The sequence below is a fragment of the Triplophysa rosa genome, linkage group LG2, assembly GCF_024868665.1.
Source record: "Triplophysa rosa linkage group LG2, Trosa_1v2, whole genome shotgun sequence".
NCBI classification, from domain to species: Eukaryota; Metazoa; Chordata; class Actinopteri; order Cypriniformes; family Nemacheilidae; genus Triplophysa; species Triplophysa rosa.
In genome coordinates this window covers 34,857,340-34,878,435 of record NC_079891.1, presented here as the reverse complement: position 1 = coordinate 34,878,435, position 21,096 = coordinate 34,857,340, and the positions used below count along the sequence as shown (strand labels likewise).

At 39.9% G+C, this 21,096-nt stretch overlaps 2 protein-coding genes across 6 annotated transcripts; one reads left to right on the top strand and one right to left on the bottom strand.

Annotated features, from left to right (window-relative positions):
- Nucleotides 1-6,489, top strand: LOC130545404 (cytosolic phospholipase A2 zeta-like). Of its 5 annotated transcripts, none has more exons than XM_057319893.1 (15): nt 1-138; nt 323-348; nt 540-651; nt 812-954; nt 1,377-1,578; nt 1,843-1,948; nt 2,028-2,168; nt 2,941-3,006; nt 3,116-3,169; nt 3,587-3,706; nt 4,503-4,628; nt 4,780-4,857; nt 4,940-5,082; nt 5,722-5,890; nt 5,970-6,489. In XM_057319893.1, the coding sequence occupies exons 2-15, from the start codon at nt 323-325 to the stop codon at nt 6,143-6,145; spliced, it is 1,662 nt and encodes a 553-aa protein (XP_057175876.1). In that variant the 5' UTR covers nt 1-138; the 3' UTR covers nt 6,146-6,489. The 5 variants fall into 5 exon arrangements, with proteins under 5 accessions (XP_057175876.1, XP_057175867.1, XP_057175852.1 ...); XM_057319884.1 differs by having other exon boundaries at nt 2-138; nt 543-651; nt 3,584-3,706; nt 5,970-6,488; XM_057319869.1 differs by having other exon boundaries at nt 3-138; nt 3,584-3,706; nt 5,970-6,487.
- Nucleotides 6,490-6,875: 386 nt separating this feature from the next.
- Nucleotides 6,876-16,384, bottom strand: LOC130564046 (uncharacterized). Its single transcript, XM_057349925.1, has 6 exons — nt 16,378-16,384; nt 10,247-10,357; nt 9,905-10,159; nt 9,395-9,667; nt 9,290-9,319; nt 6,876-9,197 (listed from the first exon to the last, which is right to left on the bottom strand). Exons 1-6 carry the CDS (start codon nt 16,382-16,384, stop codon nt 9,025-9,027), a joined length of 849 nt encoding a protein of 282 aa, XP_057205908.1. The 3' UTR covers nt 6,876-9,024.
- Nucleotides 16,385-21,096: the final 4,712 nt, after the last annotated feature.

Genomic DNA, 21,096 nt, shown 5'->3' with positions numbered 1-21,096 from the left:
TTCTGCAGATGTTCTCTTGGTCATAAATGCATGATTCATCTAGTTTCTGAACCCTATAAAAGAGAATCTTCTGTACAGTGAGAGAGAAAACGGTTGTATTTGTGACAGCGCTGCGTCGTAGAGGACGATACAAGAACGGTGAGTTTTTAAGGCTTTGCACATCAGTCTAATGTGATTCTTATTGTCAACTCTTACTGTATAATAAAGCCATCCGGACTTTTTTCAGGAGCTTTAATACCAATGATAGCAGTGACCTAATGACTGCATATACCTTTTAAGTAATCAATCATTTACATGTTTATAACTGTTTATTGTTTCTTAGATGAGTGAATCTAAACTTCAGAAGAGGTAATTCCAGCTTACTTAAATACAGTCAATTGTCTCCATGATAAATCTCTTAATTGTTTCCCTGCAAGACGCTCTGCATAAAAAAGGCAGCTGCTAAGTGTCTAAATGAAATATATTTTTGGTTTTAGATGAAACTGATAAAAACTGAATGCAAAATAAAGTAAATATGTTTGTGTGTGTGTCTCCTGAAGCAGTGATGTGAGAATCGGACATTCTCTGAATTCACAAGAGGAGACGTTTGTAAAGACAAGACTACCAACTGTTCAACAATGTCTGAAGAATCTCGGGATAGCGTGCAGTCCGGTAAAATGACACATTTAGTGTAATATCTGTAATTATACTTCATATATCTGTACATTCTTAAAACCTCCAAATAAATCAACTGCATGTACCTCATTGGGAACACTGTTGTTCATTGGGAACTCTTCTTTGTAAGTGTATGAATGTTGTTCACGGGTTTCAGGATAATGTGCCAAAGATCGCACTGCTGGGTTCTGGAGGAGGAGAACGAGCCATGCTGGGTTTACTGGGATCTCTGGATGGATTTAAAGAGACCGGTCTTCTGGACTGTGTTCTCTATCTGTGCGGAGTCTCTGGATCCACCTGGTACACAAACACACAAACACACACACACACGCACACGTCTGGTTTACTATCTCCGTGGGGACAGTCCATAGGCGTAATGTTTTTTATACTGTACAAACTGTATATTTTATCCCCTATCCCTAAACCTAAAGATCATAGAACACTTTTAGCATTTTTAGATTTTAAAAAAATATTGTTCTGTACAATTTATAAGCTTTTGTGCCCATGAGGACCTCAATTTTGGTCCCCACAGTGACACGAGTCCCCATGTGTTGTGTGCATTCAGGTTTAGGTCCCCACCGGGATATACAAACATGAACACACACACACACACACACACACACACACACACACACACACGCACACACGCACACACGCACACACGCACACAGATGAGTGTCAGAAATGAGATAAACACTCAGTTGTGTGTTGTTTCTATGAAGGTGTATGGCGTCTTTATATCAGGACTCAGACTGGTCCACCAAACTGGACTCAGTGAAAGAGAAGATCATCCAGAGGCTCAAAGGTCCTGCTGTGAGCTGGAGTGAAATTCTTTTAAAACTGATGACATATTACAATGAGAAAGAGCTCTTCAGTTTAACTGATGTTTGGGCAGCGCTGGTCGTCACTGCATTTGTGAAAGAGGTTTGTGAATGTTCATAATAAAATCCCTTAGACAGATTCATCTTCAGATGTTTAGCTTTTTTAAATGATATTAGTGAAATTGGTCCTCCAAATAACTTACATTAGCTATAGTGCTTGAAGCACATACAGTATGCAGAAGAAATATTATTTTAACACAATAAACCAGAGTTAGATTATTCTGAAATGTTTTTTTTTTTTACATTTTTCAACGAATAAATTAGCTGTAACAGAGTATTTTTTGTCATTTTAATATTTTCTCTTCAGATAGATGAAGGCAAACTTTCACAGCAGCAGGGTCACAATGATAAAGACCCGTTTCCCATCTACACAGTGATCGACAAGCAATGCAGACAACGTCTCCATGAAAGAGGTGTGTGTGAATCAGAAGAAAGGTCTGAATGTTCTTGTGTTGTCTATAACTTTAAGATGGACGTGTTGTCTATCTGCAGGTGTCTTTGTTGAGGTCAGCCCATATGAAGCCGGTTATTCTCTCACTGGAGCGTTTGTGGATACCTCCATGTTTGGCAGTCAGTTTGAGGAGGGACGTAAGATTAAAGATCAGCCTGAAATTGACATGCTCTACCTGCAAGGTAACAAACAAAGAATTTGTGTCTGTGGATATTATCGGATTAAAACATCAAAATATGAGCTGGATGACACAAAGTAGAAAAAACTTGTATAATATTCATTGGACAATTTTTTGGCAAAAAGGCAAACCACAGCATATAAGGGCGCAAGGGTTTTATTCATAAATTACAAAACATGCAAAGAAAAACTCACTGAAACACATACTCACTGGAAATAATGCATACATGGACTGCAGTTGTATCAGATATTAATAGATGCACAAATGGATTCTATTACAAATACCATTAAAACCAGTACAAAACCAGAATGTGGTTCTGTTGGTTCCCATGCACAGAACAGAAATCACCAGTAGAGATCCACAGATACTATTAAAGATCCATTAACACCAAAACATTTCCCATTAAAAACATTACATCTTCTCAGGTGGTTTTTATTTTTTTAACTAATAATGTAAAAAGATTGTCAAGGGCTGTGATTTTGAAACCATCGTATGCCTAGATTGTAAAAGCAGTGACCCAGTCGGACTTTGATGTTTTTGTGTCTCTTCCTGTATTAGTTTTGTTTGTTTATGTGTTAACATTTAAGAAAAAAAACGAAAAAAATGGAAAGAGTAATTTTTACCGAAGTGATATTTTATGAAGGTATCTGTACTTTTACTCGAGTACTTGATTTTTGTACTTTGTCCACCACTGAATGCATGTTTCAGGATTATATATTTTATTTAAAATGTTACATTTTGTTACTTTTGTTTATTGTTTTGTTGTGTTTTTGTAGGTCTGTGTGGCAGTTGTCTGGCTGATGGAGAGTTCATCATAGAACTCCTTTTAAAAAAGATTATAGGTATGAGCTGCTGTCTCTATTCCATCTGCTCTGAAAAAGAACATAAAGAACCTACATTTTCATCAAAGATTCACGGACACATCATACTGGTTCATTTTGATTTTTTCAGAGTTCTTTCATTACGCAGCACAAGAAAAAGTGGAATGTGGGAAAACATCAAAAGGTAAAGCTTATTGCTTTATTTATGGATATATTACATGTATGCACATGTTTTGTGGCTATATGTCAAATGGAATGTCATGCTCTTCTAACGCTTCACAATCTTGCACAATATCAACTCACAGCACAGCAGAAGCATTCATATACAGCATATCACGATCCATGACCCTCACAACACAAAACATCACGTATGAAGAAAAGCTTCGAGCTCATGGGACCACTACATTCACCTTACTCCACATAGATTTAATAACATAAAGATGTTAATCAAAGTGAATCACATGCATTCCATAAACCTGTAGATAGATGATTCAGGTGGGCTTTATTTCCACACAGCCCAGGATGATGTCAAATGGCAAGAGAACATCTTCTGAACATAACTGCATGTTCATGTTTGATCGTTGTGTGTTTTCTTCAGAAGGGACCGCATCTGTAGACGTTGGCTTCCAGATTCTTGTGTCTCTTGTGGAAATGCATTTCTCAGTGTTGAAAGAAAAAGACCTTTCTGGTCACCAAACCACCATCAGAACAAAGCTGAAAGGTGAAGTGTTCTGTGATACGAGTGAATCTCTCTTTCTTTTTTACACGTCATTTCTGTGTAGACAAAACCTTGACCACAGATGAACATGGTTGCCATTATTGTACAGAAGAAAGATTAAGTTCAAAAGCCAATCCTTCACACCATATCACTATTAATCAGTGTTGGGTGTAACTAGTTACTAAGTAATTAGTTACTGTAATTTAATTACTTTTCCCTTGAAAAAGTAAAGTAAGGGATTACTCTTATTTTTCTGTAATTTAATTAGTTACTTTTGATGTAATTAAAATAAATACTCTGTGTAATATATGTGTGTGCAATAGTGGAATTGACATCAAAATTCAAAGTCTAACTTTAAAATCCGTGCTTTAATGTATAATTCTCACATTTGTAATTAATAATAATACTTTATGTAGTTTAATATTATTTATTTGAATAAATTAAAAGAGCCGTTTCATGTCTATCCTTCAATCACTTAACTAATCAAGGTTGATATAGGATATAGAAAGTAATTAGTAATAAGTAACTGAATACTTTTTGGAGAGAGTAATTTGTACAGTAATCTAATTACACTATTGAATATGTAAGTAGTAACTAGTAATTAATTACTTTTTCTGAGTAACTTACCCAACACTGCTATTAATCATGTTATCGTTTAAAAAAAAGTTTTTCTATAGCAAACAAAACATACACAAAATACACAAATATCAAACTATGCTTATAGATAGACATGTGCAAAGTTGTTATAAAAATGAATCCAAACACAAGCAAAAGTAATGTGCATGATCCCCTATTACAGAACTCACTGGAGATGAAAGTTGGCTTGTGAAAATGCCAAATAAGACCGATGATAATTTCATAAACATGAAGCAGTTCACCCTGGAAGTGCTGGAGTGTTTGAAGACTTTGTTCAGTTGGTGGAACGGTAAGTTGAGCTGTCTCTATACACACATACATCACTTTCATCTTCTGAACAGATGAACAGTAGACGTCAGTCACAAAGAAGCCTCTCTGATGAACGTGAACATGATTCAGGAACCTTGAGTTTGAAGAGTGTTTGTTTTTAAACTAAACAGATGTTTTGGACGCCATTATGAAGTGTGTGATGGAATGGATCTGGGGCAGAGAATACAACTTTCTGTACAAGATGAAAGGTGAGAAAAGACCTGGTGTTTCATTGTGAATGATACATTGATTCTCTGAACGAGGTTTATGATCATGTGCTGTTAAATGAAGGAGTGCGCGCCGCTATTCTGAAGAGTGAGACGAGAGATTATGAAGACGCTGGTATAGCGCTCAACTCGCCGTACATCTCAGTGCTGAGACAGGAGAGAGGGGTTGACCTCATCATTTCTCTGGATTTCGGATATCCTTTTGAGGTATCGTAATTAAGAAAATGACTCTCCAAATGCAGACTTGTGCAAAGCATGCTGGGAAATATAAATCCCCTGCCCAGTTTGAACAATTATATAGCCGCGCAAAGAATGAAGAGACAGTCCAAAATTATTTTCGCTGTTTCTCAAATGACTGTTTCGTATACGTTATACCTCTTGTGTTCATGTAAAACAATCCCCTTTGTTTCATTCTGTGAACGAGTGACAATATTTCAGAAATGAAACAAAAAATATGGTTTTATTTGCAAAAAATTGAAACTGGACAAACAGCTCAAAATGATAAAAAGCTTCATGCTGCAATGCATGCTGGGTAACAGCATAGAACCAAACTCGTGTTTTCAGTACACATTAGAGCAAATGAATGTTTATACACACATGAAATTGGTGTGTAATATGTGAAGATGGTAATGGTGTTCTTGGGGTTGTTTAATTCTCCTCGACAAAGTGATTCTGTTCAGAAGACTCTTTTCAGATGAATCTTTTTTTAGTTGGGTTGTGTCTAGTATAAACACTACAGAAGCATCATAGAATAAGTCTAGATGACTTGTGTTCTGTATTCCAAACGTGAGCAACTGAATAAACTCTTTTCTCAGCATCAAACGCTGTAATTCTCTTCCATCACAGACAGTGACATACGCTTCTGAAATATGTGGGGATCTAGACATCCCTTTCCCTGAGGTCGATGTATCCAGTGAGGACCCAAAGAAACCAAAAGACTTCTATGTGTTTGAAGGCAAAGGAGAAGAACCGACCGTGATACACATCCCTCTCTTCAACACCGTGAACTGTGGAGGCAAGTTAAAATCTTCCAGTCGTCTGAATCATCTCAAGTCCTGAATGAAACTGTGTTGTGATTTGTGTTTCTGTTTCAGCAGATAAAGTTGAGGAGTGGAGCAAGAAATATGCCGTCTTTCAACCTCCCTACAGCGCTGAACTGATCGATCCTCTTCTGGGTGTCGCTGCCATAAACATCACAAACAACAAAGAGAAACTGGTGCAAGAGATTCAAAAGATCATCAATAGAAAGCACAGACAGAAAGACAACTGATGCCAGTCTGAATAACCAATTCAATGCCAATCTGCACGACATCAGTCATTTTATCATCATACCAGCACTTCATGAATCACTTTAGAATGTGATTTTGTTTTCCATCATAAGATCAGAATGTTACTCTTCAGCTTTGGCATGTTAAAACTGTTTCTGCAGGTTCTGTTTTATTATAAGCAATAATAAAATGATGACTAATAATCGGGTTATTTAACTCTGGATTACCCATTTAAAAACATTACTTTGCTTCTTTTGAAATAAATGAATTGTTTCATAAAAAGCATTTTTTGTCGTGTTTGCTACAGCAAAGAGCAAAATTAATTTTTGAAGTGATTGTCATACATTCATCAAAAGCTGAACAATAAAAATAGACAAATAGACAATAGGCTCTTCACTTTCTGTAATTTAGATCTGATGAGACTGAAGACAATACAAAGAAATTCAGAGTCTATAGTGAACAATCACTGATCATGTCACGGTCAAACATTTGGGGTGTGTTCATATTTGAGATTGCTGTGGCATAACGTACCAAAGAATGTAAACAGAGTTGACATAGAAAAAACACAGTCCAATCCACATATTCATTACAAAAAGCACAGATGTTATCTGAGCTAGCACAAGCTATTTGTCAGGAATCGTACAGACATGGAACCCAGGCGCAGACAGAAAGGTGGTGGGAAAACAATGACTTTAATAAAAACACAAAGCAAAAACCCACGAGGGGGTGCAACGACAATGAACAGGATATAATGATAACAGACTTGACAAGAAACAATAAACTGACTAGACTTGACTATAAATAACACTTGACATTGACTTGAAAAGACCCGGCTTGATTATACTCGACTTTGAGGGATATAATCCACAGAATGTCATTCAGACTGAAACAAAACAAACCGGCACAAGACAGAAAACACGAGGAGATTAAACAGGGGACAAATCAGGTGGAGAACAGGTGTAGGGCATAAAAACATTACATCATCAATAATGAGGAAACGAGAGGGCGGGGACAAATAAGAGACCGGAGAGAGCACATGGCAAGACAAAAACAAACAATGCCGTGACTCTCTCCACACTAAATAAGTGGGTACTGCCACGATCCTGACACAAGAATAGAAAACCTGAACAAGGAAGGCGGATCGTGACACTATTTGGAAATGTTATGCACTTATGTTGCTAACAGGACAATGTCAAATTGGCACAGATATTTAGAAAGTGAAAGTGTTTGAGTCAATATGATCTACACTAATATTCTTTGTATCCGTGTTCCCATCCCACCCTAAAGAACAGTTAAAAGTCCGTCATGTCAAGGAGTACAATTTGTTATAGTTTTTACAGAAAAAAAACCTGCCAGCTGTGTTTGCCAGAATAATTCCATAAAAAAATATGAAAAAAAACAGCTTAAAACTATTCATGGAGAAGTGTTTGTTAACAGCAGGTGTTCACGATTCAACCATCACTTCAACACTTTATGCACTCTGTAGTGTGCACCCATGGCACAGACACTGAGCAGTGTATTTACTCTGTAACTTAAAGGTCCAGGCAGTGAAATCTAGTGTCAAGGTTGCGAATTGCAACCAACCACTCACTCCACCTCCCCCCCTTCAAAACACTACGACAGTTGACAGAACATGGCGAATTATATTCAAGGGGACCCTCGGTCAGTGTTGGGTAAGTTACTCTGAAAAAGTAATGAATTACTAGTTACTAATTACATATTCAATAGTGTAATTAGATTACTGTACAAATGAGTTACTTATTACTAATTACTTTCTATATCCTACATCAACCTTGATGAGTTCAGTGATTCAAGGATAGACATGAAAGGGCTCTTTTAATTCATTCAAATAAATAATATAAAACTACATAAAGTACTCTTATTTACTGACCAAAGTATTACAAAATAAATAAAAGTAATCCCTTACTTTACCTTTTCAAGGGAAAAGTAATTAAATTACAGTAACTAATTACTTAGTAACTAGTCACACCCAACACTGCCCGCAGTGTATGTAGATAGAAATAGCTCATTCTAAGATAATAAAAACATAACGCTTCATTGTGTAAGCTCTTTACACACCTCTGAAGACATAGTTATGTAGATTATATTGAATTTCTGTCAATAGATCCTCCAAAAAATGACACACTGGACCTTTAACTCAGTGAATGCATCAAGAAGACTCTTTAGTTGATTTGACGGAGTCAAGTTGAGTGAATTAACGGATCTTTTTCACAGTTCAGTTTCTCCTTTAATGTACACAGAGTGGGCCACAGCCCTTCATTTAATAATCTTTGGGCCAAATCCGGGCCACATTCATTTTCAGAAAATCTAACAGCGGAGGGTGGACCAGATCTGGGCCGATGAACCAGGCGTGTATTGGGCCACAACTGCACTTTGCTACTTCCTTGCTACTTGGGTAGCAGAAGCCATGTCACTCGGATATCACGATACTGAAAAACATACTTAAATGTTAATCAAATGATAAAAGACAAGGATAAAATCACTCACTGCTTTTGACTGAATAACTTGTGTAGCTTTAATAGGGATGAAGTTGTTTTTTTACAGCGAAGATTACACAGTGTTATATGCAATTTCTACCGTTTGACCTGCCGGTAAATCTTTATTCAGTTTTTCTTCTTTGTTCTATTGTATTTATTTGTGCTATTAATTGCTTGTAATTTGTTTATTTGCTCTCATTTTATCTCATTTTACCTGTCTTTTAAAATATATGAACTTACTTAGGCTTTTACGTTTTTGCTGTGGTATCGAAATTGAGAATCAAGAATGCTAAATTTGAACTGCTTTCTAAAATGTTGGTGGCTTATTTGCTATAATACAATATGACATGGGGAAAAACAATGTATTATTCTTACTAATATTATTATTTAGCTTCTTTTTGTAGAATTTTAAGGGTCACCAAAACCGATCTTGCACACCCCTTAGTAACAGTGCAGTGAACCTCTGGAACATCTGTGCATCTTTTTTCTCTTACAGCAACCAGAACCACCAAAAGCAAAACCAGTCCAACTAGGAACATCCCTAGAAGTGGAGAAGCTGAAAAGAGAGCAATTTTAAAAAATGACTTTTCTTTTTTCATATCATTGTTTAAGGATTCTGAAAAGCTCTCATGACTCTAGTTTACTCACTATGTTGTTGTGTGGAGCTCATTTCTGATTCTGTAGATGATAGTGAAAGGTTATTCAGTCATTCAGTTGAATTAATCTGACACTCAAATCATAATGTAACCTCACCTGTATCAAAGTATTTCTGGATGTCCACTGTCACCATGATCAAGATTTGTCCTTCAGAGTCCAGAACCTCATACGTTCCAGCGTCAGTGGCTGTGAAATTATTAATGGTCAGGTTTCTATCTCTGATGATCATTCGATCGCTCCTGACCCCGTGGCTTCTGCTCCAGACCACCTTTCCCCCTGTGGTTCTTTTGCCCCGATGCTCCACTTTATCAGCGTTGGGCAACAGAACGTCCAACTTCAGCGGCTCACCTTTCTTCACAGAAATCTTATCTGAGGAGAAACCATAAGACCATAAGCACATATATAGGACATTTAGGGACCAATTGAAATCATGCCACTGTCAAGCCTATATTGGAATGAAGCAATCTGAACTTAAGTGTCCCATTCAGTGTCCTTGACAATTACAGGCCCTCATGTCGTGGAATACAAACACAAAACCTACAAAAAAGTACATTGATCAGTTTTGACATTGAATGCAATGTTGGTACGTCCGCAACAGTGTCTGACCATCATGGTAATAGACCCTCAGAATGTATTTGCCAGCATCACTCAGTCTCAGACCTTTGATGAAGACGCCACATGCTCCTTCTTTAAACACTCGGCCATTTTGACTCTCACTCTCAGCGTCACTTGTTTCATTCTGCCAAGAGAGGATGCTTTTTAACCTGCTTAGATCAATACTGAAAATGTCTGTGGCATCAGATTCACATAGGAGGGTGGCGTTGCCTCTCAGTATTCCTGACACAGGTTCATCGGTGGCTCCTGCAAATACAGTCGATAATCAACTGGAATAACTCAACCTCACAATGAAAATCAGAAATTCATAAACAAAAATGACGGGATACTGACCGCTGTAATTGACAAACCACAGCAACAGCAGCTGAAGATTCAAGTGTTTGAACTTGACGAGAAACCAGAATGACTCAAATGTCACAGATACAGGGATAGCTAATACGCTTTCTGGAGAATAAAAAAACATTGACTGTCAAATTGTCTGCAAACGTAACATGTGAACTTAAATTTCCAATAAAAAACATCAACTGTCATTCTAAGATAAAGGCACATAAGCTGTCACCAGAACAGTATCCTACAGTAATTGAGGGCAAATAAGGTTGAAAGGACACCATTGACAACTAACCTGTACATTTTACCCGAGAGTGTGAAAGATTCTTGTGTAATAGTCAAAATAATCACTCAAACCAAACCGAAATTCAGCAAGTTAAGTAAGTTCATATTTATAACCCCACCAATTAAAACCATCATCATCATAATAGTCATAATCCCAGTAATGGACACAGTCTGTCTTAAGATGTCCATTCATTTACCAGAAACAGAAACACAACTACTGTATATTGTATATGTAGGCCTACAGTATACAACAATATGGATTTGAATAAAAAAAACTCACATTGTAAAAGTTTTGTCTGCAGGAGTGTTCTGGGCGTCGCAGCGTTATAAACCACAGCACGTTTAGCGAGATGTGACATTTCAGTAAAAACAAAAGTAAAAGAGTATGGCACACACAGGTGAGAGAATCCAGAAAAATGACAATCTGGTGCCTCCCACTATTGATGCGACTATTATTGTCCTCTACTGGTTAAAGCAGATTGATCTGAAGATGAACACAATATACATAATGCATGGTGCACAGGAAATGACATTGACAGGAATGGAATGTGAAACTAACTTTAATCTTATTTTGATTTGGAAGGAATTCAGGTTTTGTTGACAGCTCCATGATCACATGACATGATTTGTAAATGCTGCATTCACGCATACTCATAATTACCGTTCTTTCGAGGTGATATCACGTCACGTGCTACTGGTAGCTGTTCCTGTCCTTGGACTGGGGATTACGCGTTCCTATAGCAACAGTGTCACGGTCCTACCTTCTTGTTTCTGAATTTCTAGTCATGTGGCAGGATCGGGACAGAGCCCTTAGGTTTTATGTGAGAAAGCCATGAGTTGTGTATGTTTTACATCTCATGTGTTTTCTTGTGTCTCGTCATTGGCCCCGCCCCTCTCGTTTCATGTATTGCTTCCCTCTCGTGTCTAATGTTCCTCACCTGCCCTGTGTCATTATCCCTCGTTTGTCTTGCCTATAAATGCCCTCATGTTTCTTTGTCTTGTGCTCATGGATTGTACTGTGTTGTGCTATGTACCTTGTCGAGTGTTCCTGTTACCCTACCATGTGGATTACTGGTTTGTGAATACCCTTGTCTTGTTTTGCCTTGTCCTGCCTTGCTTTTCTTTTGACGTTGTGTCACATATAGTTTAGTTTGTTTTGCCCCATCGTGGGAAGTGTTTTGTTCTCGTCTTGTATTTTAGTTGTTCTCGTGTTGACACCCCCTCGTGGATTTTTGTTTTATCTCCGTTGTGTTAATAAATCTGTTAACCCCTTCACCACCGCCTGCCTGCATTTGGGTTCTTTCCACACCATTCGTGACAAACAGTAACAACCGCCATTTTTCTGTGGTTCCGCAGGTGGTGCAACTCGGCTTTACACATTGAGTTATGGGAATTACAGAAATTTTGGCCTGGCAGAAACCGAAACAAAGTACAATAAAATGCACCGATACACTTAGACACACCAACCTCAACAATAATGACAATCATCAAACTAATTCAGATAAACAGACCAACTGCAATGCATGCTGGGAGTCATAATTGAGTTTGTTACCCAGCATCAGGGTTTTTCCTGGCTCAAAATGAGGCGGAGGTGGTGCCATCCTGATCTTGTACACACACACGTAGGCCTACCGTACCTTTAAGTGGCTTAACCAAAGTGACTTTGAGTTTTATTCATATTATCATATTTTCATATTAAAAGTTCTAACAAAATTAGATAATGATTTATTTTTATTAGATTTTTTTAATCAAATAAAGCATTTTTATCATTTTCAACTAACTTTTCATCCCACAATAGCCAACTGAATTAACCAGTCTTTCTAAATGAGCAAAGCTCAATCACATCTTGCATTCTCTGTGGTTCATTTTAAATGATTCAATGATCTCTTATATTATTCCCGCTAGTGACTGAAAAGTTCAATAGTTTAAATGATCGGATCAAATGAGTCATTCATTCGCGAGTCGTTCTAAACGCAATGTGCGTTCATACTGGCGAACTCGCTGTGTACAGTATACGCTGATTCAACGATCCAACTGCACAGCTAAAGACATTACAATGATGTACGTAATACGTACGTAATGTTAATTTAAGACATTTCAAGAAATGAAACGTACTTGGATGCAAAACAAACAGCCGTGAAACACAGGCTAGCTCTTGTTTTGCAACTCTTTTTAGCACCTCAGTGTGCTGATAACGAAACAGCGCCGCCACTGTGGCGTAATGTCGCAACTGCAGTTACAAATGACAGTCTGATAAATGCACGCAGCATTTCTTGTGAAGACTCACAACATAATTTTGGCGAGAGCCTGAGGCGGCACGACACTTGACAGAGGCGGCCGCCTCCAATTTCTCTATGCAGAAAAAACCCTGAGCATGCACTGCAGCATCATGCTTTCTTTTCTTGATTGATTATCACTGCCAATTTGCTAATTTAAAAACATATAATACGGTGCTTCTTTTGAAATCAATGAATAAACTGTTTCATTAAGATACACTTTAGTCTTGTTTGGTATAACAAAATTAAAACAAAATCACTTTATTAAGTAATTGTGACTCACTTTGTCATTTATTTCATCACAAGCTTAAGAAAAAATAGGCAAACCTAAACCAAAACATTTATTTGGAATAAACTAAATACATTTTAAAACTGAAACTCAGAAAAAGAAGTCATACACATCTGAGATGGCATTGAACAAAGAATCAACGAGTTTGTAATGTTTATTGTTTATCCCAAAGTCAAATACAATGAAAAAGCAATGTTTGGAGAAGGATATTTTTCCTTTAATTTCTGTTAATAGTGAAAATACTGAATATTGCAACAGTGCTACACTCATTGCACTGCCTTAACTTTCTGTACTTTAGATTTGTGGAGACCGAAGACAATACAAAAACATTCACAGACTAAATGTAATCGATACTCTTAACATCACTGATCATGTCACTGTCAAACATTTGGGTGCATTCACATTAGAGACTTCTGTGGTATACGTATCAAAGAATTTAAACAGAGTTGACACACCACAACACGGTCCGATCTGCATGTTCATTACAAACTATTAAGAGGTAACACAAGCTATTTAGAAATGTTGTGCAGTTATGTTGCCTGTGAAACATATCTTTTGAAACAAGGGTTTTCAGTTTACTCAAGTTAAATAAAGCAAATGTTTTTCGATAACAAGAAAGTGAAGATGCCATTTCAGTCGATGGCATCTAATATTCTTCTGTTTGTGATCCTGTCTGACCCTAGAGAACAGTTACAAGTTCACAAATCATCTCTATCCTTCACAACCCTCATGTCAAGGAGTACAATTTGTGACAGAAAATCCGAGGATACAAAGAAACTCAACAGACTAAAGGAACTCATTGACTTCCATTGCAGGGGTGCAGATGGGATTTTTTAACTGGGGGGACCAAGCTGTCAGCAAATTATTTCATCTCAGTTAGTTATTTTGCATAATTTGGGCTTTAACTTGTGCTCAAGTAATTACTTTGCGTCATGGGTTTGCACTAAAATGAATTGTGTTAATTCTCTATTTGCTTCTGTCCACTCACCTAATAGTCATGCTCGCCACGTTTTGCTGCGTTTTCTAAGTGCAAGACTAGCTATACAAATAAATAACAAAACTAATCTGCCACTTCTGGGAAAAGTCAACAGGCATAGGATACTTAAATTGTTTGGTTTTTGAAAAAACGAGGTGATTGTTTTTATCTCTTCATTGCCTTATGTGGTAGTTATGCAGTTTATTTCAGTTCAGTTCCATGATAACTTTTTAATAATTACCCAGGTCTTACCACATCAGTATTAAGTAATTACATATGATCCGGAATTAACAGATGGATTATAACAATTATAAAGTAAAAATCATGATAACCCGTTAATAAAAAAGTAATTCTGGGGTATATTCCAAGTATGACCAATAAATAAAACACATTGCATTACACTACAGTATACATTTGTATCAGAGTTTGTGCAATCCCTGGGGTCGAACCCATGAGAAAACACAATGGCAGTCAAAAGTGCCCCAGAACTGTTTGCTGCCCAACATTCTTCAAAATGTTTTCTTTTCTGTTCAACAGAACATCAAAAAAAGATAAAGTCATTTTTTCAATGGGGGGCAAGATCTGTTCGCTTATAAGCATTCTTCCAAATATCTTTCTCTGTGTTCATCAGAACAAAGACATTTATACAGATTTGGACCAACTCGAACGTGAGTAAATGATGACAGAATTTTTATTTTTTGGTGAACTATGCCTGTGTTAACACTAAAGATTAATGACAGGTTCAATTTGTACCACTGTAGTTGAGGTCAAGAAAAACATTCATGTCGCTCTTACAAAACTATTTGACAGAGTATTAACATATAATGACATTTTAATGACAAGTTTAATTAAAAAAAAGTGAAAAATATTAGTAGCTCAGTGGTTAGAGCATGGCACTAGCAACGCCAAAGGATTGAACGTACTCTGATACAAATGTATGGTATAATGCAATGTAAGTCGCTTTGGATAAAAGCGTCTGCCAAATGCAGAAATATAAATGTGAATGTAATGGCCTCATGACAGCCAATGTCAAAACCAACCACATGACAGTTTTATGTTATGGTAACTGTGGCAGGGTAAGAGACACTACGGACACAAGACGGCTGGTGTAAACAACCCCGGAGGGGGAATTTATTGACACACGTGCAAAAATAAGTCCAAATGTGACAACCCAGGGAGCTCATGTTGGGGAAACTGCCAGTCCGTGCTCTTGCAATAGGGTTTCAGTGTTTCACTCGCTGGATTCTGCAGGGTAGAAAAGACACGTTAGTCTCGTGGAGAACAAGCTCCCCGAGTGGTGTGTGTGCGTGGTTTTTATGCCCGGCAGCTAATCGGCGTCAGGTGTGAGCGATCAGCATTAGCTGCCAGGCCGTTTCCCAGGCGACGCTGATCCTGGATCTGTACCCCACGCCACATAACCCATAAAGCTACGTTGTTTCTCAAATTTGATTATTAATCTGCTATGTCATGGCTATGACAGGTTATGTTGTCTTGGTAATGTCAAGTTGTCCTGACAAAGACACTGACAGGTTATGATGTATTGATTTATGTTAAGTTGTCATGACAAAGACATCTCAAACAATGTCATCTTTGCATTAAAAATGTCAATCTTATGAACACCCCGTCAAGTAAAGTGTTACCGAATTTGGCAATATATTCAACCGGCCTCACAACCGCAGACCACGTGTAACCACACCAGCCCAGGATCTCCACATCCAGCATCTTCACCTCCAAGATCGTCTGAGAACAGCCACCCGGACAGCTGCTGCAACAATCGGTTTGCATAACCAAAGAGTTTCTGCACAAACTGTCAGAAACCGTCTCAGGGAAGCTCATCTGCATGCTCGTCGTCCTCATCGGGGTCTCGACCTGACTGCAGTTCGTCGTCGTAACCGACTTGAGTGGGAAAATGCTCACATTCGATGGCGTCTGGCACTTTGGAGAGGTGTTCTCTTCACGGATGAATCCCGGTTTTCACTGTACAGGGCAGATGGCAGACAGCGTGTATGACGTCATGTGGGTGAGCGGTTTGCTGATGTCAACGTTGTGGATCGAGTGGCCCATGGTGACGGTGGGGTTATGGTATGGGCAGGCGTATGTTATGGACAACGAACACAGGTGCATTTTATTGATGGCATTTTGAATGCACAGAGATACCGTGACGAGATCCTGAGGCCCATTGTTGTGCCATTCATCCACGACCATCACCTCATGTTGCAGCATGATAATGCACGGCCCCATGTTGCAAGGACCTGTACACAATTCCTGGAAGCTGAAAACATCCCAGTTCTTGCATGGCCAGCATACTCACCCGACATGTCACTCATTGAGCATGTTTGGGATGCTCTGGATCGGCGTATACGACAGCGTGTTCCAGTTCTTGCCAATATCCAGCAACTTCGCACAGCCATTGAAGAGGAGTGGACCAACATTCCACAGGCCACAATCAACAACCTGATCAACTCTATGTGAAGGAGATGTGTTGCACTGCATGAGGCAAATGGTGGTCACACCAGATTCTGATGGGTTTTCGGACCCCCAATACAGTAAAACTGCACATTTTAGAGTGGCCTTTTATTGTGGCCAGCCTAAGGCACACCTGTGCAATAATCATGCTGTCTAATCAGCATCTTGATATGCCACACCTGTGAGGTGGATGGATTCTCTCGGCAAAGGAGAAGTGCTCACTAACACAGATTTGTGAACAATATTTGAGAGAAATAGGCCTTTTGTGTACATAGAAAAAGTCTTCGATCTTTGAGTTCAGCTCATGAAAAATAGGGGCAAAAAAAAAGTGTTGCGTTTATAATTTTGTTCAGTGTATACTAGAATTACAAGCGACTACTGTTTGTGCTGTCACATAAAACACATCTCTTTACTTCACATTGCCTAGGCCTATTAGCCTACTGTACATTTTGGGTTAGGGTTCAAATCCTGGTCAAGACAAATGAATCTCACTTTCCATAAAATACTGGACTAGAATGAAACCCCAGATAAGACATTGAAACAAGAAAGACTTTAGGCTACCTGATGTTGTCATGATCCTGGTCGTGTCGGGGTTCGATCTGCACACGGGTTGTGGTGTTGTTGTCGAGCATGTGGGGAGTCGCCGGCTAGCCACATGCTTGGTGTCTGCGTCACTTACCCAGCCCTTGTGTCTCCGATAAGATTTCCTTGCACTGGTGAATTTCCACTCAGCACTCACACATCTGTTTAACTATTTACTCATTTAGCGATCTTATTCCCATCATTGCCACCGCACCTGTAGCCTATTCCCCGCTCGTTAATGTCCCCTTTATTACCCATCTGTGTCTCTCGTCTTGTATCTGACCGTTGCATGTTACAGCCTGCTCAGACTGACCTAGATGTAGCTGCGGCTCATCTATTGAAGCTATTAGTATTTACTCTGTCTTGTCTTGTCTTGCCATAGTCCTAGTACCTTAGTCTCAGTCACATTATTCCTAGTCTGCCTATTGATACTCACCTGGTGTTCCCAGTCGAGCTCGGCCTTCGTGGTGAGTTTGTTTCTGCTCTGGTCTCTTGCTCTCATCCTCGCACTTACGTGGACTGGAGCATTCATAGACTGGTTCTCACATTATTGCTTCCTATTTTATCGCCAATAAAGACTTGTTAACCCCGCACTTGGGTCTCTCTCTCTTGTGTCTGCCATGACAGATGTAGCTAGAATATAGGCCATATAACTAAAACAACTTTAAGGACCTCAAAACCTCAGACTGGCCTGGACTTCTTTTAGGTATAGGCTATACTACACTACCAGACAAAAGCTTTAGAACACTTACTCACCTACTTATTCATATTTTTACACATGTTAGAAAACAATAAGTTCCTATTATGTCGTGACTAAAAAAATTTAAACCAAAAATTAAACTTGTTTATTAACTTGTTATTTTAGCATCTTGAGCAAGTCATTTTTTCTTTTGACATTTTATCATGTAGCTTCTTGAGGTTTCACCCTGAGATGCTTTTTAAACAACATTAAAGAAGATTCTGTGCTTTTACCGCCGCTGCCTGCATCTGGGTTCTTCCTCATCACCGTTCGTGACAGAATCTACGAGCCCCGTTCACTCTGGCGGCCCCGGTAGTGGGTGGGAGAGGGGGGATCCGGGGATGATGTCGGCGGACTCCTCTGCTGCGGAACTCCCTCCGGTCCCCACGGATTCGCCAAGGTTGGCTATGGATCCGGTGGTGCGGAGAAGGAGGGAGAGGCGCAGCGGAGGGGCGTCCACGCCGGTGCAGCCGGCATCCAGTCCGGTGCGGCCGGCATCCAGTCCGGTGCAGCCGGAATCCAGTCCGGTGCAGCCGGAATCCAGTCCGGTGCAGCCGGAGTCCAGTCCAGCGTCCAGTCCGGTGCAGCAGCCGGCATCCAGTCCAGTGCGGCCGGTATCCAGTCCGGTGCAGCCGGAATCCAGTCCGGCGTCCCAGCCGACATCCAGGCCGGCATCCAGTCTGGTACCCAGGCCGGTGCAGCCGGAATCCAGTCCGGTGCAGCCGGAATCCAGTCCGGTGCGGCCGGCATCCAGTCCGGTGCGGCAAGAGTCCAGTCCGGTGCGGCCGGAATCCAGTCCGGTGCAGCCGGCGTCCCAGCCGGTGATCCAGCCGGCGTCCCTGCCGATGATCCAGCCGGCGTCCCAGCCGGTGATCCAGTCCGGTGATCCAGCCCGGTGCAGCCGGGAGCCAGTCCGGCGCAGCCGGGAGCCAGTCCGGCCTTCCAGCCGGTCTTCCAGCCGGCATTCAGCCCTGTTCAGCCGGCGTTCAGCCCTGTTCAGCCGGCGTTTCAGTCGGCCTTCCAGCCGGCAACGCAGTCGGCTCCCAGCCTTGTGCGGCCGGCCTTCCAGCCGGCACCCAGCTTTGTCCCGCTGACGTTCCAGTCGGCGGTCCCCCTAGGGCTTCCCCCGTCAAGCCCCCCAGGGCTGTGCGCTTTCAAGCGCCACCCCGGACTAAGACTGTTCCCCCCTCTCCCTACCCTCATGGACTTCCACCTTTTGGACTGCCCCCCATGAGCCTTTGTTTAGCCCCTCCCATGTTTGTTATTTTTATTATCACATCCCAATCCCTTGGTCTTGTTGTCCTGTCTGCCCCTTGTCATGTTCACCATGTTTGTCTGGTTTTTGTCTTTGTCCCAGTCTGTCATGTCTTGTTCGTCGACCCCTTGGTGAACACCTGGGGGTGTTCATTAAGGGGGGGGGGGGGTAGCTCTGTCACGGTCCTGCCCTCTTGTTTCTGAATTTCTAGTCTTGTGGCAGGATCGGGACAGAGCCCTTAGGTTTTGTGTGAGAAAACCATGAAAACGTTGTTTATGTTTTGACATCTCATGTGCTTTCTCTGTCTTGTCATTGGCCCCGCCCCTCTCATTTCATGTATTGCTTCCCTGCCGTGTCTAATATTTCCCACCTGCCCTGTGTCATTATCCCTCGTTTGTCTTTCCTATAAATGCCCTCATGTTTCATTGTCTTGTTGCTCGTGGATTGCGTTGTCCGTTTTTCCCCATTGTGGGTTTTTTGGTTTGTGTTATTTGAATAAAAGTCTTTGTTAACCCCTTCACTGCCGCTGCCTGCATCTGGGTTCTTCCTCATCACCGTTCGTGACACATTTTATATACGACTTTTGCGAAATGATAAAAAATAACTCCTCACGTACTAAACTGTCAGGAAATGCAGAAGAACCCAAGCGCAGGCAGGCAGTGAAGGGGTTAACACAACAAGGCTTATTTTATTAAATAAACAAAAGACAAAACAAAAACCCACGAGGGGGTAAAACACAACAACAGGGGAATACAATAATACAAACTAAACAGGAACACTCACGAAATAAACTAAACTAAGACAACATTAGACAAGGAAAAACTGACTAAACTAAACACTTACTGAAACAGGGACAATAGACTCTGGCAACACAGGGACCATCAGGACACAGCACATACACACGCACATAATACAAGAGAACAGGACAAAGAAACAAGAGGGTATATATAGGGAAGACAAACGAGGGATAACGACATGGGGCAGGTGTGGGACATTAAACACTCAGGGAAAGATAACGAGGAAACGAGAGGAATGGGGTCAATGACAAGACACTGGAGAGAACGTATATTATTGTCAAACGGACAATAATATGTTTCTCTCCACACATAACCTAAGACTTTGCCATGGCTCTGCTACAGGACCAAGAAAAACATGACCAAGGAAGCAGAGCCATGACACTAAACTTTACTTTAGTTTAACTTTAGTTACATGCAAACCAGTTGACATCATCTGTTCTAATGTAAAGTAATCTTCCTCAGGTAAAGGAAAGAAATCTCACGATCAAATATCGCTCATTCAATAGCCTATAGGGTTAAATTAAAACACATATATCAGCTACCGTTACCTTATGTGTTAACTTGATCTGACTTGACAGAAGAGATTAAATCACAAAACAGTGCACGATTTCTGCCATTTACAGATTTTTTGCATTTCTTTGCATTATCACCATCATCATCAATAATCGTTTTGTCTCATGATCTGCATGTTTGATCCCAGCATTTTTTTTGAGGGTAAGTTAGCCTACCAAAACTTCGAGTGACCTAACATGCAATGTCTGAATTAAATAATCAATCTTTTTTAGGTCATAAAAACACACAATAATATTACAAGCGACTACTGCTGTTTATTGTGCTGTCTTTGCTTCATCCACCGCTAGGTGTCAATAAAACCTCTCTCTTCTTCACATTGACTATTACTGTACATTTAGGGTGATGGTTCAAATCCTGGCCAAGACAAATAAATCTCTCTTTCCATAAAATACGGGTCTAGAATGAAACCCCAGTTTAAAAAAAATATTTTGTTAAGAAAGAGTTTCCTGATGTGGAATATCATATAGCTACATCAACTTTAAGCACCCCAGACTTGGCTGGACATCTTTTAGGAATATGTTTAATAAAAGAGATGACAGACAGACAGCTGTTAGTCATATTGACATCATTTTTTACATGGTTTAATAAGTGTGTCATCGATACCGTGATATAACAGGT